The sequence below is a fragment of the Leucoraja erinacea genome, chromosome 1 (genome assembly GCF_028641065.1).
Source record: "Leucoraja erinacea ecotype New England chromosome 1, Leri_hhj_1, whole genome shotgun sequence".
Classification (NCBI taxonomy): Eukaryota; Metazoa; Chordata; class Chondrichthyes; order Rajiformes; family Rajidae; genus Leucoraja; species Leucoraja erinaceus.
The window spans coordinates 38,493,142-38,510,864 of record NC_073377.1 but is presented as its reverse complement, the minus strand read 5'-3'; the positions used below and the strand labels follow the sequence as shown (position 1 = coordinate 38,510,864).

At 42.5% G+C, this 17,723-nt stretch overlaps 1 protein-coding gene across 6 annotated transcripts in view; it reads right to left on the bottom strand.

Annotated features, from left to right (window-relative positions):
• The window catches only part of npr3 (natriuretic peptide receptor 3), an 89,460-nt gene extending 71,971 nt beyond the window's left edge, over positions 1-17,489 (bottom strand). For 2 of the 6 annotated variants that reach the window (XR_008723235.1, XM_055633213.1), the window contains exon 1: positions 15,997-17,489. Coding sequence is in view for 5 of the 6 variants with exons in the window: in XM_055633213.1 (XP_055489188.1) it covers positions 15,997-16,645 (649 nt within the window). In the remaining variant the exon portion in view is untranslated. The remainder of the gene's footprint in view (positions 1-15,996) is intronic. The other 4 variants (XM_055633226.1, XM_055633250.1, XM_055633234.1 and 1 more) reach the window with 3 other exon arrangements.
• Positions 17,490-17,723: the final 234 nt, after the last annotated feature.

The window sequence follows — 17,723 nt, the reverse complement described above, 5'->3', positions numbered from 1 at the left end:
ATCTCAGGCTGCAGTACAGGGAACGGTTACAGAGGGAAAGAGATGATAAACTGTGAAAGGATTTCAAATCAAATTTTAAAATCTAAGTATTTCTCAATTGTAAGCCAATGTTGATCTACAAATAGAACTTAAAACAGTGCAGTGTAGGAATAGGCTCTTCAGCCCAAAATGTTAATGGTCAACATGATGTCAAGTTAAAATAATCTCCTTGGCCTATGCATAATCCATTCCTTATCTAAAAGCCTCTTAAATGCCACTATCATGTCTGCCCTCATCACCACCACATAGTAACATGTCATCACCAGACACACCTGCCATTCTCTATGTAAACATACTTGCCCTGCACATTTCCTTTAAATTTTGACCTTCTCAATTTAAATGCCCTCAAATCTTTGAAATCTGCTCCTTGGTCTGATGTTTCCCCTATCTAAGCTCCTCATGATTTTATAGATTTCTATCAGGTCCCCTTCTCAGCCTCTGACAATCAGGAGAAAACAAGCCAAGTTTGTCCAACCTCTCCATATTGGTAACACCCTCTAATCCAGGCAGCATTCTGATATATCTCTTCTGCACCCTCTCCAAAGCCTCCACATCTTTCCCACTCTATCTACTTGTGTTGCCAGTTTCAGGCAACTGTGGACTTGGGCCCAAAGGTCCCTCTGTACACCAATGCGTGTCTTGTCATGAACTCTACACGTTCCCTTTACATTCGACCTCCCAAAGTGCAACAGCTCACACTTGCTTGGATTAAACTCCAGCTAAAATCCACGCTCTCGAAAAAACCTCAAATAAAGTTTGTAAGACATAACCTGCTCTGGTTAAAGCCTTGCTGACTGTTCCTAATTAGCACATCCTCTTCAAATGAAGGGCAAAGCAGAGGCAAACTAGCACACTATCCTACACATTAGGATCAATTTACAATTTTACCTAAACCAATTAACCCTCAAATCTGTACGTCTTTGGAGTGTGGTAGGAAACCTGAGCATCCGGAGAAAATCCACATGATCACAAGCAAAACGTACAAACTCCATACTGACTTCATCCGTAGTCAGGATCGACTCTGGTTCTCTGGTGCTGTAAGGACGCAACTTTACTGTTGCACCATTGTGCCACACTGCCAGCAAAACATTGGTTGTACAGAAGTGGGAAACAGCTTCACCCCACTGCTATCCAACTACTGAAACTCTTGCACACACCTACCCAGAGGTGCTGCCACATACACCCAGTTTAACTCAACGTTATTCAGTTATTCAATTTATGTACTTTAATATTGCTTTACACTATTCAGAATTTGCACTACAAACATCCATAATTCTGCTGCTTTGCACTCATCATTGTGTTTATTGTCATATATACCATCATATATACTATTTATTCTCTGGGCATGTGAAGGAAAAGCTTATTACACCCTGATACACAAGACACAAACTAATCTAATCAAATCAAATCTACACAGAATTTTAAATAGCATGCTTATCCGGATGAATTTACATATTATCACAATTAGTTGGAACTTATCACTTGATAATGCAGAAAATCAAATAATTTCATAGATTGCATATTTTTCCAAAAGTGCTGAGTAACAAATACATGTTTCCTATTATCCAAATATTATCAAACAAAACTTTTGACCACATCCATCCTGATAATTTGCTACATTTGCATTCTTCTGGATAAGGCTTAAATTAAATTCCAACAATGGCACAGTGGCGCAGCGGTAAAGTTTCTGCCATACAACACTTGCAACGCCGGAGACCCGGGTTTGATCCCGACTATGGGTGCTGTCTGTACAGAGTTTGTACGTTCTCCCCGTGACCGTGTGGGTTTTCTCCAAGATCTTCGGTTTCTTCCCACACTCCAAAGACGTACAGTTATGTAGGTAAATTGGCTTGGTAAATGTAAAAATTGTCCTTAGTGCATGTAGGATAGTGTTAATGTGCGGGGATCGTAGGACGGTGTGGACCCGGTGGGCCGAAGGACCTGTTTCCACGCTGTATCTCTAATCTAAACTAAAGTTATTACATGCAATCATAATTTTCACACATATGCATTTTCAACGAAGGGTCTCGACCCGAAACGTCACCCATTTCTTCTCTCAGAGATGCTGCCTGTCCCGCTGAGTTACTCTAGCTTTTTGTGTCTATCTTCAGTTTGTGTCTATCTAAACCAGCATCTGCAGTTCCTTCCTATGCATTATCAAAACACGGACTTGATACAATGATTATGATGTGTCATGTGTGCGCATTATGTATAAAATACAACATATAATCTACATTTGTATGTACCTAATGGTGCAATATATTCGCTTAATCTGATAATGTAATCTGTGTCAGATTAAATTATAGGATTAAGAGAGTATATTGCAATTCACAAGAGTTTACTTGTCTTAAAACAGTTTGGAACATTCTAAATTTATAGGTGCTCGATGAATACAAATTATTTTCTCTAAACAGTAAATATGGTGTAGTGCAAAAAAGCAGAGTGCTGGAGGAACTCAGTGGGTCAGGCAGCATCTATGGAGGAAATGGACAGATATTTTGAGTTGGTACCCTTTGTCAGACTGATATGAAGTTGTGTTGTCCTGGCTCACACCCTTTCTTAGGTACCAATTACATCACTACATTTGATACAATACAAGGGCATCGTATGCACTTACACCCTTGCATTTATGCCCTTGACATTGAAAAACCAACTCCACCCAGGGAAATATACTTCACTGGCCATTCAGTTAACCCTCGTCATCATTTGAAATATCTCATTCGGATCCACTTTTTTGGAGGAGGTGTTAGAAAGAAGGAACAGGTTCCTGGATGATCAATTGCCAAAGGTGGAGTAATATTTTGGGGAACAAAACAGCAATATGGATGAGAAGTCTAAAGCCAATTGCTGAGATAGGAAAGGGGCCAGCTGTGGATGTCTTTGAGCTTGACAATTGAACCCTGGTTTAGAGTTTAGAGATGCAGCATGGGTACACCATCAAGTCCATGCTGACCATCGATCACCCGTTCACACTGGTTTTGTGTTATCCCACTTTCTCATCCATGTCTTATACACTAGGGACAATTTAGAGAGGGCAATTAACCTATAAACACACACGTCTTTGGGATATTGGAGGAAACTACCAGAGCCTCCGGATGAAACCTATGTAGGCACAGAGATATATAACCATATAACAATTACAGCACGGAAACAGGCCACCTCGGCCCTACAAGTCCGTGCCGAACAACTTTTTCCCCTTAGTCCCACCTGCTTGCACTCATACCATAACCCTCCATTCCCTTCTCATCCATATGCCTATCCAATTTATTTTTAAATGATACCAACGAACCTGCCTCCACCACTTCCACTGGAAGCTCATTCCACACCACTACCACTCTCTGAGTAAAGAAGTTCCCCCTCATGTTACCCCTACTTGTCACCTGCCTCCAACCAGACAAACAACCATCCACCATTACCCTCTGGCTTCTCCCATTCAGCCACTGTTGAATCCATCTTGCTACTCCTGCATTTATACCCAATAGTTAAACCTTCTTAACCAACCTTCCATGAGGAACCTTGTCAAAGGCCTTACTAAAGTCCATATAGACAACATCCACTGCTTTACCCTCGTCAATTTCCCTAGTAACCTCTTCAAAAAATTTAAGAAGATTAGTCAAACATGACCTTCCAGGCACAAATCCATGTTGACTGTTCCTAATCAGACCCTGTTTATCCAGATGCTTATATATATTATCTCTAAGTATATTTTCCATTAATTTGCCCACCACTGAAGTCAAACTAACAGGCCTATAATTGCTAGGTTTACTCTTAGAACCCTTTTTAAACAATGGAACAACATGCGCAGTACGCCAATCCTCGGGGACTATTCCCGTTTCTAATGACATTTGAAATATTTCTGTCATAGCCCCGGCTATTTCTACACTAACTTCCCTCAATGTCCTAGGGAATATCCTGTCAGGACCTGGAGACTTATCCACTTTTATATTTTTCAAAAGTGTCAGTACTTCTTTTACTTTGAAACATAGTATCCATAGCTACTCTACTAGTTTCCCTTACCTCATATAATTCAATATCCTTCTCCTTGGTGAATATCGAAGAAAATAAATTGTTCAATATCTCCCCCATCTCTTTTGGCTCTGTAGATAGCTGCCCACTATGTCTCTCCAATGGACCAATTTTATCCCCCGTTATCCTTTTGCTATTAATATAGCTGTAGAAACCTTTGGATTTACTTTCACCTTACTTGCCAAAGCAACCTCATGTCTTCTTTTAGCTTTTCTAATTTCTTTCTTAAGATTCTTTTTACATTCCTTATACTCCTCAAGCACCTCATTTACTTCATGCTGCCTATAATTATTGTAGATCTCCCTCTTTTTCCAAACTAGATGTCCAATTTCCCTTGAAAACCAGGGCTCTTTCCAATTTTTACTGTTTCCTTTAAACCGAACAGGAACATAAAGATTCTGTACTAACATTTCCCCTTTAAATGTCCTCCATTTCTCTTCTACATCCTTCCCATAAAACAAAATGTCCCAGTACACTCCTTTTAAATCATTTCGCATCTCATCAAAGTTAGCCTTTCTCCAATCAAAAATCTCAACCCTAGGTCCAGTTCTGACCCTCTCCATAATTATATTGAAACTAATGGTATTGTGATCACTGGACCCGAAGTGCTCCCCAACGCATACCTCCGCCACCTGTCCCGTCTCATTTCCTAACAAGAGGTCCAACACTGCCCCTCCTCTAGTAGGTACCTCTATGTATTGCTGCAAAAAACTATCCTGCACACATTTTACAAACTCCAAACCATCCTGCCCATTTACCGAATGTGTTTCCCAGTCTATGTGTGGAAAATTGAAATCTCCCACAATCACTGCCTTGTGCTTACTACTAATATCTGCTATCTCCTTACATATTTGCTCTTCCAATTCTCGATCCCCATTTGGCGGTCTATAATACACCCCTATAAGTGTTGCTACCCCTTTCCCACTTCCCAGTTCCACCCAAATAGCCTCCCTAGATGAGCCCTCTAATCTATCCTGTCAAAGCACTGCTGTATTATCTTCCCTGACTAGTAATGCAACACCTCCACCTCTTGCCCCTCCAATTCTATCACACCTGAAGCAACAAAATCCTGGAATATTTAGGTTCCAATCACAGCCCTCCTGCAACCATGTTTCACTGATCGCCACAACATCATACTTCCAGGTGGCTATCCAGACTCTAAGCTCATCCACCTTTCTTACAATGCTCCTAGCATTAAAATATGCACATTTAAGAAACCCCCCGCCTCTTATTCTCTGTTTATTTTTATTTTTTTCTTTCTCTTCTTGTGCCCGAGTGCTTCCCTTTTCTGCTTCCTGCCTCCCATTCTGTCTACTAGCTTTCTCTTTTTGAGTCCCTCGCCCCAACCATTCTAGTTTAAAGTCTCCCCAGTAGCCTTTGCAAATTTCCCCGCCAGGATATTGGTCCCCCCTCGGGTTCAAGTGGAACCCATCCTTTCTGTACAGGTCCCACCTTCCCCAAAAGAAATCCCAATGATCCAAAAACTTGAATCCCTGCCCTCTGCACCAGTCTTTCAGCCATGCATTTATCCTCCACCTCGCTCCATTCCTACTCTCACTGTCGCGTGGCACAGGCAGTAATCCTGCGATTGTTACCTTTTTGGCCCTTTTCCTTAACTCTAAACATTAAATATCAGCCATTGATTTGTTCTGTTATATGATAAATGCATGAAAGTGATCTAAATAGATCCTATTCAATTTTAGATACATCAAACATGAACAGATTAAATGGTCTTGCATTCTAAAATTTCACAACATTTGTTCCAATTACCTGACAGGGAAATCAGTTTGAATATCTCCCCACTATCAAAACCTTCATGATTTTAGAGACTGCGAATAGATTACAGGGAAGACGTGGTGCAGTTTGTAGGGCTGCTGTCTCACAGCAAGCAACCCTGAAGTTTGATACTGACCTCAGATGCTGTCTGTATGGAGCTTGCATTTTCTCCCTGTGACCATGTAGGTTTCCTTGAGTTGGTTGGTAGGTAAATTGTCCATCCCAACCCAACCCAAATTGTCACCTTTCCATGTTTTCCACAGATGCTGCCTGACCTGCTAAGTTATAGTCATAGAGTGATGCTGCGTGGAAACAGGCCCTTCTGCCCAACTTCCCCACACCGGCCAACATGTCCCAGTTACACCAGTCCCACCTGCCCAGGTTTAGTCCATTTCCCTTCAAACGTGTCCTATCCATGTACCTGTCTAACTCTTTCTTAAATGTTGGCATAGTCCCAGCCTCAACTACCTCCTCTGGCAGCTTGTACCATACACCCACCATCCTATCCAGCTCCCAGCTGGCTACTCCAGGATTTTGTTGTTTTCTGTAAATTGCCCATTGTGTTCTGGTAGTGGTAAAATCTGGGGTGAATTGATGACATATGTTGCGAATAAAGATTAGATTAGATTAGTACAGGCCTGCATGGATTCAGTGGGCCAAAAGAGCCCACTGATGTATCTCATGATCTATTACTCTTCAGTATTAATTTTCCTTGAGAGAAAAGAGTCCCAATCTGTGCGTCTTTGCTAAATATGTTTGGCATCATCATTGTAAATCTTCTACTCTTCCTCGCTAAAGCCGTTCCACTGATTTTCGCTGGAAGCTTACGTCCTTTTCAGGACGGACAATGACAGCGAGGTCAACATTTGTAACAAGATGGACATGAAAAGAAGAAGATCCTTATTTTGTAATCTGGCAACCAGAAATGTAAATAGTAAAATACAATGTTATGTTACAGATTAAAAGGCATGACAATCATCGCCAGATGTTTTGAAGAATAAATTGCCTTTACCTGTGGCAGCCCTTTCAAAGTATCCGAAAGTGCTTTCATGTCCACAATTTTTAAAGTATTGTACTTATGTTAAGGGCCTGTTCCACTTAGGCGTCTTTTTAGGCGCGTGCAGGAGATTCTGCGCCGCCTCATGATCACCACATGGTCGCCACATGTTCGCTGGCGGTCTCTGGTGAGTATTCTTCATGGTCGCGAGGAGTTCCCGCATTTTGGGAACAAGTCGCGGCCTCGGTATGGTCGCCGCAAATTTTTCAACATGTTGAAAAAATTTTTGCGACCAAAGATTGGTCGCCATGGAGAAAATCGATAATCCTGTAGTCGTTGGTGCAGTTGTAGTGGGGTCACCATGTAGTTGTGGGTAGTCGAGGTAGTCGTAGGTAGTTTTAGTTAATCGCCTTGGCTGACCGGGCATTTTCATTGGCTCAATGGGGGAAAAAAAACGTAAGCACGAGTTTCAGAACCAAGGATAACCGACTGGTAATGTTAAATGTCCGCTAAACTTCACAGCTGTGTATCTCTGGCTTATTCAAAGTTGGCTGGCTTCTTAAAAGTGTCTCCACTCCTTCTCCGCCCTTCTCCCTGCCTTCTTCCCCCCACTCTCCCCCCCCCCCCCCCCCCCCCCACTTCTCCCCTCCGCCCTCTTTTGATGGACTTACCGTACACTGTGCTAGCCGTCTTAACCTTCCTGTTCGTCGTGGTGTGTATCTGTATCACCTTGGCTTTGCACCGTGTGAATTTCAGACAGCGCTCCCACGTTTTCCCTGGCCCCCACCTTTGCGATGTGTGTGTGTGTGTGTGTGTGTGTGTGTGTGTGTGTGTGTGTGTGTGTGTGTGTGTGTGTGTGTGTGTGTGTGTGTGTGTGTGTGTGTGTGTGTGTGTGTGTGTGTGTGTGTGTGTGTGTGTGTGTTCCACTCTGACAGTCGCCGTTCCAGTTCCTGGTTTTCAGGCGAGTGCCGCGAACTTGACAGTCGCCGGCAGTCCACTGAAAAATCGCCTTAGTGGGACAGGCCGTTAAGACACATAGCAGCCAGTTTCTGCACAGCTACCTCTCACACACAGTAATGTGGTTGTAAATGTTGTGACTTTTTTTAATCCATCAAAGTGAGCAGCTGAAAGGCAGAACATAACAGATTCACCAATGTTTTTCAGGGGAGTAAATCTGCCCTCCTTACTGGTCTGCCCTCTATGTGATCCCATGTGATTCACTCTTAAATACGCCACCAATGTGGCTGTATCCAGAAAGTTTTGAGTTAGCCAGTAATGTCCAAACCCTACAAAATGGATTTTCTTTTGTGAACTTTTCCCTCAGTGCTGAACTGGAATGTCAGCTTACTTTTTGCGCTCAAATATCTGGAAATCAACCCAAAACATTCTGTCTCAGAACTATAGTGTTCAAGAGCAAGTTAGATATATAGCTCGTAGGGCTAGCGGAATCAAGGGATATGGGGAGATAGCTGATTTGATGAGATAGATGGGGTACTGATTTTGGATGATCAGCCATGATCATATTGAATGGCGGTGCTGGCTCGATGGGCCAAATGGCCTACTCCTGCACAGTATTTTCTATGTTTCTATATAGTGATATCAACTGGACCACAACTGAAATTTGAGGGCAAAGTTGCCAGTTCTCCTGGATCCTTTGACACAATGATCAGCCAATATATTTCCTTATCAACATGTTATGGCTCCACAAATGCTCATTCAGGCACTTTTTAAATGCGGTGATGGTTTCTAGCTCAACTGCCTTTCCCTGCAGTAAGATCCAGACTTCCACCACTCATCCACTGAAATAATTGTTTTCTCAGCTTCACCGTCCATTCTCCAATCAATTGCCTTAAATCTCTGCCTCCGAGTTAGTAGATGTTATCTATAAATGTAAGCACAGCCTAATGTGGACCAAATGAAAGCCAGACTCGAAAGAACAAGAGCAGCTGGACAATATATTTGACAGCTGTAAGTATTTAATCTTCAAGAGGCAATGCTAGATTTTGACGAGTATAATAATGGTAATTGGGAGCTGTGGCAGCAATCAAAGATTATGTCAGTGATTCGGCAGCTTGCCTGCCTAATTTTCTTTTCCATTAAAATCCAGTAATGCGTGACAAAGACAGCATTCCTCTACTGCTCGTTTTGCTCTACCACCTAATAGACCCAGGTTAAGGATCAAAAAGAGGAACCAATGTCTCCACAAATCCCCTGCTAGACAGTTGCAATTTTTAATACTGAATTATTATTGGCAGATTATTATTACTGGGAGAGGTTTCCCTCTCCCCTGACTCATAGTCTAGTTTCCCTCCCCCTGACTCCTTCCTCTAGTTTCCCCCTCCATTCCCTCATACCTCTAACTTCCCTCTCCCCTGGCTCGCAGCCTGAAGAAGGGTCTTGACCCAAAACATCACCTATTCCTTTTCTCCAGAGATACTGCTTGGCCCGCTGAGTTACTCCAGTATCTTGTATCTATCACTGGCAACAGTTTCTGATGAGGGATTAGGCTAAAGTAAACATAGAAGAAGTTGTTTAAGAAGGACTGCAGATGCTGGAAAATCGAAGGTAGACAAAAGTGCTGGAGAAACTCAGCGGGTGCAGCAGCATCAATGGAGCAAAGGAAGTAGGTAACGTTTCAGGCCAAAACCCTTCCTCAGCTCCATCAGTCTGAGGAAGGGTTTCGGCCCGAAACGTGGCCTATTTCCTTCGCTCCATAGACGCTGCTGCACCCGCTGAGTTTCTCCAGCACTTTTGTCTACCATAGAAGAAGTTGTTGCTCTTTTCACCAAAGTGGATACCCTGATGTTCATAATGCACACCAGCAAGGGTAATTTTGCTACAGCATGCAAATAAAAAGGTAAATGGTAAGAAGGCTTTGAATACGAGGGGATTTGACGACAACGGTAAAGACATCTTTCTGACATTACACATGGTCCAAGCTGACACAAGGCCTGCATCACCATTTGTGACTGCCATAAACATCTGTGATGATAAGTGACCTATATAGAAACATAGAAACATAGGTGCAGGAGTAGGCCATTCGGCCCTTCGAGCCTGCACCGCCATTCAATATGATCATGGCTGATCATCCAACTCAGTATCCTGTACCTGCCTTCTCTCCATACCCCCTGATCCCTTTAGCCACAAGGGCCACATCTAACTCCCTCTTAAATATAGCCAATGAACTGGCCTCAACTACCTTCTGTGGCAGAGAGTTCCAGAGATTCACCACTCTCGGTGTGAAAAATGTTTTTCTCATCTCGATCTTAAAGGATTTCCCCTTCATCCTTAAACTGTGACCCCCCTTGTCCTGGACTTACCCAACATCGGCAACAATCATCCTGCATCTAGCCTGTCCAACCCCTTAAGAATGTTGTAAGTTTCTATAAGATCCCCACTCAATCTTCTAAATTCTAGCGAGTACAAACCGAGTCTATCCAGTCTTTCTTCATATGAAAGTCCTGACATCCAAAGAATCAGTCTGGTGAACCTGAAGTGACTAAAAACGGTATTGTTTCAATATTTTGAAGTAAGTAAGAATGGGAACGTTTATTGAAGTGTTAGAAGAGTAACTAATAATCAATAGTAATTGGAAATTAACTATGCTTCCCGCTCGTTGACTTCAAATGGGTGTGATAATCTCAAATACATAGATATTATGATGGTCGTTCCTGTACCTACTTATGCATTGAACATGCAGCATAGCTTCTGTTCTTTGTACTTCTCACAACCAGCAACATCACAAATTGTCAAGTGGGGCAAAAGAAAGCCAAAGATTTTGTGAATTCAATTTAAAGAGTGCCTCATGCATTGCGAGCAGAATCTTCACCTCTCTCTTCATCAGCTTGGGTTATGTAACAACCTCATCAACTTTCAGTGTAGTAATACCTTTAGATCTCTTTCAACAGGTAAAGGCAGGATCTAATAATTATTTGTGGCTCAAGATAGAAAGCAGATAGGCTAAAGTATCACAAGAATCATAGTTAAAACATGCAAAATGGCAATATATGTCATAGTATTGATGCACTAAAATTTGATCTTCATTGCAATTTTTTTTAAGAGGTTATTTATTACTAAAATACAGTTGATAACCAAAAATGTCACATCTGGCCCCATTCAAATCATGTAATGTATGGCCCATGGTCAAGTCACAAAATCCTTCCAATTATAATGCAAGTCTTGTATGAATGACTAAAATAAACAACAAAGTTATATCTTAAACCATGACTTAGCCCCCTATTGTACTCCCTGTACACACATGAATGTGTGGCTAGGTTCAGCTCCAACTCAATAATCAAGTTTGCTGATGACACTGTGGTGGTGGGCCTGATCTCAGACAATGATGAGAAGGCCTACCGGGAGGAGGTGGCTGATCTGGCACTCTGGTGTCAGGACACCAGCCTTGTCTTGAACATCAAAAAAACGAAGGAGCTGATCGTGGACTTTAGGAGGGCACATCATCTGAGGACGTACACACCATTGAAGATAAATGGGGATACTGTGGATTGGGTGAGCTGTTTTAAATATCTGGGAGTCCACATCTCTGAGGATATGACATGGACATCACACGCCGCAGCACTCGTGAGTAAGGCAAGGCAGCGCCTTTACCGCCTCAGGCAATTGAGGAAATTCAGAGTGTCTCTGAGGATCCTCCAGTGCTTCTACTCAGCGGCTGTGGAAAGCATCTTGTCCAGAAATATCACAATTTGGTTTGGGAACTGCTCTGCCCAGGACAAGAAGGCTCTGCAGAGTCTAGTGCGTTTGGCCGAATGCACTATGGGAACTTCACTCGCCCCTCTGCAGGATTTATACATCAGAAGGTGTAACTCCAGAGCCAATAAAATCATGAGAGACCCCTTTCACCCCTGCAATGGACTGTTCCAGCTGCTACGGTCAGGCAAACGCCTCCGTGTGAGAACGGAGAGGTTGAGTTTTTCTTCCCAGAGGCCATTAGGACTGTAAACTCCTATCTCACCAGGGACTAACTTTACTGTACCACTCCACTGCTTTTTTTTAAATTGCTGTTTTTTTTTTTCCCTTTTTCCTTCCGCCCACAATATTTAATATGTAAAAGAATATGTGATTCTGTTTGTAGTTTGTTTGGTTGTTTGTTTGTTTGTTTGTCCTTTTGCACAAAGTCCGCGAGCATTGCCATTTTTCATTTCACTGCACATCTCGTATGTGTATGTGACGAATAAACTTGACTTGACTTGACTTGACTTACGTAAGACTGACTGTTGGTCACCACAACAAATAAAACCAATCTGTTATCAATGGAAGAGAAAGGAACCACAATCTGCTGATAATAGACAATTGACCATGTAAATTAATAATTAAGATACATTTTTTAAGGCAGATTGAAATGTAAGAAGAAATAGAAGGTTACTTTAATGCAAGAAAGTAAGTAGGATCAAAAGGACTTAATATATGGAGAACCCATCCAGTTTCAACATTTTTTAAACGTGATTAATAACATGAACTGCAGTCACAGTTATTATGTAAGCAGCTGCAGTAGACCTAAAATATCCATTTGATAGACAGATGAAATCCTTTTTTAATATTTGACAAAGGTATACCTTTCAGGTTTTGCAGCACTCCTATTATTGCTGAAATATGTATGTGAATGCTGGAGTGGGAATTTAAGTTAACATTTAGCTTCAAACCATTTAGCTCAGAAATAAAGATGCTACTAATTAAGCCAAGCATCGCTTGAAATAGCATTGCGATAAGGCCAATGAATAAAACAATCTGTAATACTTGGAGCAGGATCTGATATACAGCTTTGAATATTACAAAGAAACTTTATAATTTTCTTAATATTCATTCCCACTAGCAAAACTGGAGTTCATTGCCTGGAATTAGCCATCTTTCAACAACTGAATGGTTTGCTAGTCTACATCATAGAGGGTGCCGTATTAACTAATGTTTTGGGGAGTGGAGTCACAAATTATCCAGTTGATGCAATGGCAGCAGGATTCCCTCCATAAAATATCAAAGAATGTGTTGAATTTTGGAAGAATCCAACAGCTTGTGTTCACTTAGCAAAGTTGGCAGAGTCAGTAATACTGCAAGAACAACTTACATTCATTCAGCATGTCATGGAAACATTATCAAAGAAAATTTGATAATAAGCCCCATCAGGTGATATCAGGTTAAAATGTCATTAGATGGATTAGGGCAACATTTGTCATGATTACTGTGGTGCAGCAATGAAAATAGAAAAAATGTACGGATCTAGAATTGGAGGAAGGGAGAAATTTCAGAACATCATAGGGATGGGCAGAATTTTGGCATGATGAATATTTTAAAATTGGCCTGGAACTGGGTTAACAGGGTTTGTTCTGAGTTAGCATGAAGGCAGCAGAGTTATGGATGAGTACAAGTCTATGTGGCTCGAAAGGCCGAATGCCCTACTCCTGCATTGATTAACAACATATGGTTACAATAGTTTAAAATGTTTAACAATTTAAAAAATTCTCATTTTGTTTTTTATCTTAGTTTAACTCAATTTGGGAGAATGCAAATATCAAGACAAAATGACTGGGTGTTATATAACACATGTTCCCAATGTTGGATACATGTTATATAACTGGGCAAAACCAGTTAGCACAGGAAGGGATCTCACTGTGAAGCATTGGGAAAGAGTTAAAGTCATGCATTATTTACAAAGAACATTTTCAAGAAGCATTTAATTTGGTTATGGTGCAGAGTGGCAGTCCTTTAAATATTCAATATAGAAGTTATTCTGATCTTTATCTCTTCTGTAAAAATGAAGAACCAATTAAAATTGACAAGACAGTTTGTGGAAACTGCCTATGTTTTGCTTGTGCCATTGAAATTAAAAGACGATTTTTTTGCATGAGTATACCCTTATCAAACGTGCACTCCCATTTCCCTTCCCTGCCATTAATATTCCTTCCTCTGGCTTCACATTGTGGTTTTCCTATCCTTATCTCACACCTTTTGTCTTTTCATCTCTGGTCTTTATCCACCTGTATCTACCTATCACTCATCAGGCTTTGGCATGTCCCTCCTTTCTTCCAGTTTCTCCCTCCCACCTTCTCCACAACAATCAATCTGAAGAATGGACCTGATCCGAAATGTCACCTATTCATGTTCTCCAGAGATGTTACCAGACCCACTGTGTACTCCAGCACTTTTTGTGCATGTGTGCATTTCAAGACCCTTCCTGTTTCTTCATTATGCTCCCATTTGTTTTGGCAAACATTTTTGGCCAGATCGAGGGTTTAATGTTCAGCAACTGAATTACTTAATTATTAGTGAATTTCTATGATTATATTGTTGCTGTATATTGGTCAGTTTAATATATTGATAGTTTTGATATATTATGTGACAGTGGCGTTCGGTGTTACCTTAAATGTTTTGCAGTACCAGTGCTGCAAAATACTACAGCCTGGAGTGGAATCCTTTAAAAGTCTCCAAATACTTTTTGGTGAGGAATGTTATTTTAATCCTTACCACTCTAATTATTAATTTCAAATTAAAATGGGTGTAATTGTTTGATAAATATTTACATTAGATGCTGTGAAATAAATGATATGAAAATGACTCATCATTGACAAATGTTAATGTTTTGTTAAAAAAAAAAGGTGTAGCGGGACAAAGTCTGGCAATGATAGGTGGATACAGGTGAAGGGGGGTAATTGGTCAGCAGATGGATAGAGTGACAAGGTTAAAGGTGGAAATGAGACAAAGGGATGTTAGGTAAGATGAGTCAAATGTAAAGGCAGGGGGGAGGGGTGGTTGGAAATGATGGGAGTTGGGGAGATGCTATAAAAAGTCAAAATAACCTGAGGGATGGAAGGAGTAGTGGGACTGGGATGGGGGAGGAGAGATGGGTTCACACCAGGGTGGAGAGAATCCAGTGTGAAAACACACACCACCAGATTCAGGGACAGTTTCTTCCCAGGTGTTATCAGGCAACTGAATTATCCTACCACAACCAGAGAGCAGTGTTGCATTACTATCGACCTCATTGGTGACCCTCGGACTATCCTTGATCGGACTTTGCTGGCTTTTCCTTGCACTAAATGTTATTCCCTTATCATATATCTATACACGGTAAATGGATCCATTGTAATCATGTATTGTCTTTCTGCTGACTAGTTAGCACGCAACAAAAAAATTAAAAGCGTTTCACTGTACCTCGGTACACGTGACAATAAACTAAACTGACCGCAGGGGGAAAAGAGGGGCGGTTAGGGTTATATTACTTGCAGATTTTGCCCCACCCCTTCTCTTTCCCAGCTTTCTCCCCACTACTACATCAGTATGAAGAGTCCCGACCCCAAACCTGGATTGCCCGTTTCCTCCATAGTTGCTGCCTAACCCGCTGAGTTCCTCCAGCACTTTGTTCAAGATTCCAACCTGCAGTTTCTTGTGTGTGCGCGTGTATGTGTCTCTCTCTTTCACTCTCTGTTATCTAATATGCACCCTTATCCCCTGTCCCCACTGTAAGACACGGCGCGTTTATTCCAGTGGCCCGTCCACCTACTTATGGAATCCACACACATGAGCTTCCTTGTCTTCCCTTTATCTTGTATCTGTACATGTGGATGGCTCGATTGTAATCGCGTATTGGATTTCTACTGTTTAAGAAGGAACTGCAGATGCTGGAAAATCGAAGGCACACAAAAATGCTGGAGAAACTCAGCGGGTGCAGCAGCATCTATGGAGCGAAGGAAATAGGCAACGTTTCGGGCCATGGCCCGAAACGTTGCCTATTTCCTTCGCTCCATAGATGCTGCTGCACCCGCTGAGTTTCTCCAGCATTTTTGCGTACCTTGTCTTTCTACTGACTGGTTAGCGCACAACAAAATCTTTTCACTGTACCTCGGTACACGTGACAATATACTAAACTAAACCCCTCCAATCTGTCAGGAAGTAGACCGAGTTTATTTGACCAAGACCCGCGTCCGTAACCGTGCAACAAACCGATCATCTTTTTACACTCTCTCCAAACTCACCTGTATGCACACAATGCACTATTTAAATGAGAATATAATACTGGAATCTAACTTATTGAACGCATTCCCGAAGTAATCTTTCTCCCATTAGGCCGGGGGGTCAGACGCTATAAGCATGGCAATACAGGCACGGGTGCATTTCGGAAAGTTGTTACTTAAAAGTGCACTCACTCCTGGCATGGTTGCGGATTTCCTGCAAGGTGTGGTCAAACTGATCGTCCTCGTCAAAGACACTGATGGAGTGCATGTGATAGTCCGCATCGACGAAGGCGACGTGGACCCCTTCCACTGTGAAGAAGCAGGTTCTCTCCTCGAAATCTTCCGCGTACACCAGGGACACCCGCTTCCACCTGTAGCGCTGGAACATGGCCAGAAACATATCGCCCATCTTGGAGTAGGACGGGGAGACCCGCGTGAGGTGCGAGTATTCGGGGACTTTGTGGGTGAAGCCAGATGCCAGGGGTCCGGCTGAGACCATCGGGATGTTCCAGTGGGAAGCCAGCCTTGCGACCGGCGCCGCCGCGTAGTCGCACACGGGACCCATGATGACATCGGGTTTCTGCAGCAAGCTCATGTCGACCAGCTGAAAGAGAGCCTTGTTGCCACATTCAGAGTCCAAGTACCGCACGTTGAAGTTGAGCTTGGGCTGAGCCAGGTTCTGGATAGCGTAGTCGATGGCAGGTTTGATTCTGTTCATGGAGAAGAGGTAGGAGTTCTCCACCGGCAGGAGCACCAGGACGCTCACATCCACCGTGCTGCCAAGGACGAGGGAAACCCACGCCGCGTATAAGATAGCTCGACCGGTTGAAACAGACCGCATCTTTTTGGGAGCAGCTCAGTGCTTTGCTCAGTGTATGTGATGGGGAGAGACAGAGAGAGAAGGGGGTGTGAAGAGCAACTCAGAAAGTCGAAGGGGGAAAGAAAAACTTTGCAATAGTTGAGAGAAGATGGATTGGGGTCTGCTCTCTTGAACGCGACCGTACACCGTGGAAAAACTGGTTGCTTTTTGTGTTGAGTGTTGCAAAGCCACCGTTTAAATAGCGGGTTAGCCAAGACTGTACCACAGGGAGCCACAGGGAGGAGGGCTTGATCTTCCAATTGGTTCCCTGCGTCAGTCCGGAATCATCTTTCTGTTCAAACGCTTTTTTTTTACACTGCAACATCTATTCTCACAGCTGAAAGAAATAAAGTATTTTGCCTTGAACTTCCGAGGGCTGTGCTGGACAGCGAAACGTTTAAGTCCTTCGTTGACATTTTTTTTACAAACATCCTCATTTATTGTTCCAGAAACAGGCAGACAGAGAGAAGTAAAGGGTTCATTAGTGCAAACTTCTTCCGTAAAGTGAGAAAAACGCAGAAAATCTTGCGACACTAATCGGTGACTAGAGTTCCCGTGTGTGCAAAAAATCCGGTTCTTAAGAGTCGGGCAGAAGGAGGATGAATCCACAACACTGCCATCTGTCGATGCGTGTGGCACTGGCTTACAGTCACCGCAACTCCGCACGGCTTCCCTCGGGCGACCTCTGCTTCCCTGTTGCAAATCCCACAGCTGGGATCCGTTCCTCCACCAGCCTGGATCTTGCATTTGCTGCTCTTCAGGTTCCGACTTTGCGCGTTGTTTTCCTTTAAAAGGCCGCTGACCTTAAAGCACGCAAAGATGAAGCGCACTCTTAACCAACTTTACAGAAGTTATAAACGACTGATACTCTAAACACGCGTTGCCTAAATGTCTATGCCTGATGCAGGAAAGCGCTCATATATCGCCACAGAACCGCGAAAGGGACTAACATTTTCTTAGCGAAGCAAAGTACTGGCTTTAAAAATAATTCCCTCCATCAGACAAATTAGTCCTAATTAGTTCAGAATTAGTTTAGTTTATTATTGTCACATGTACCGAG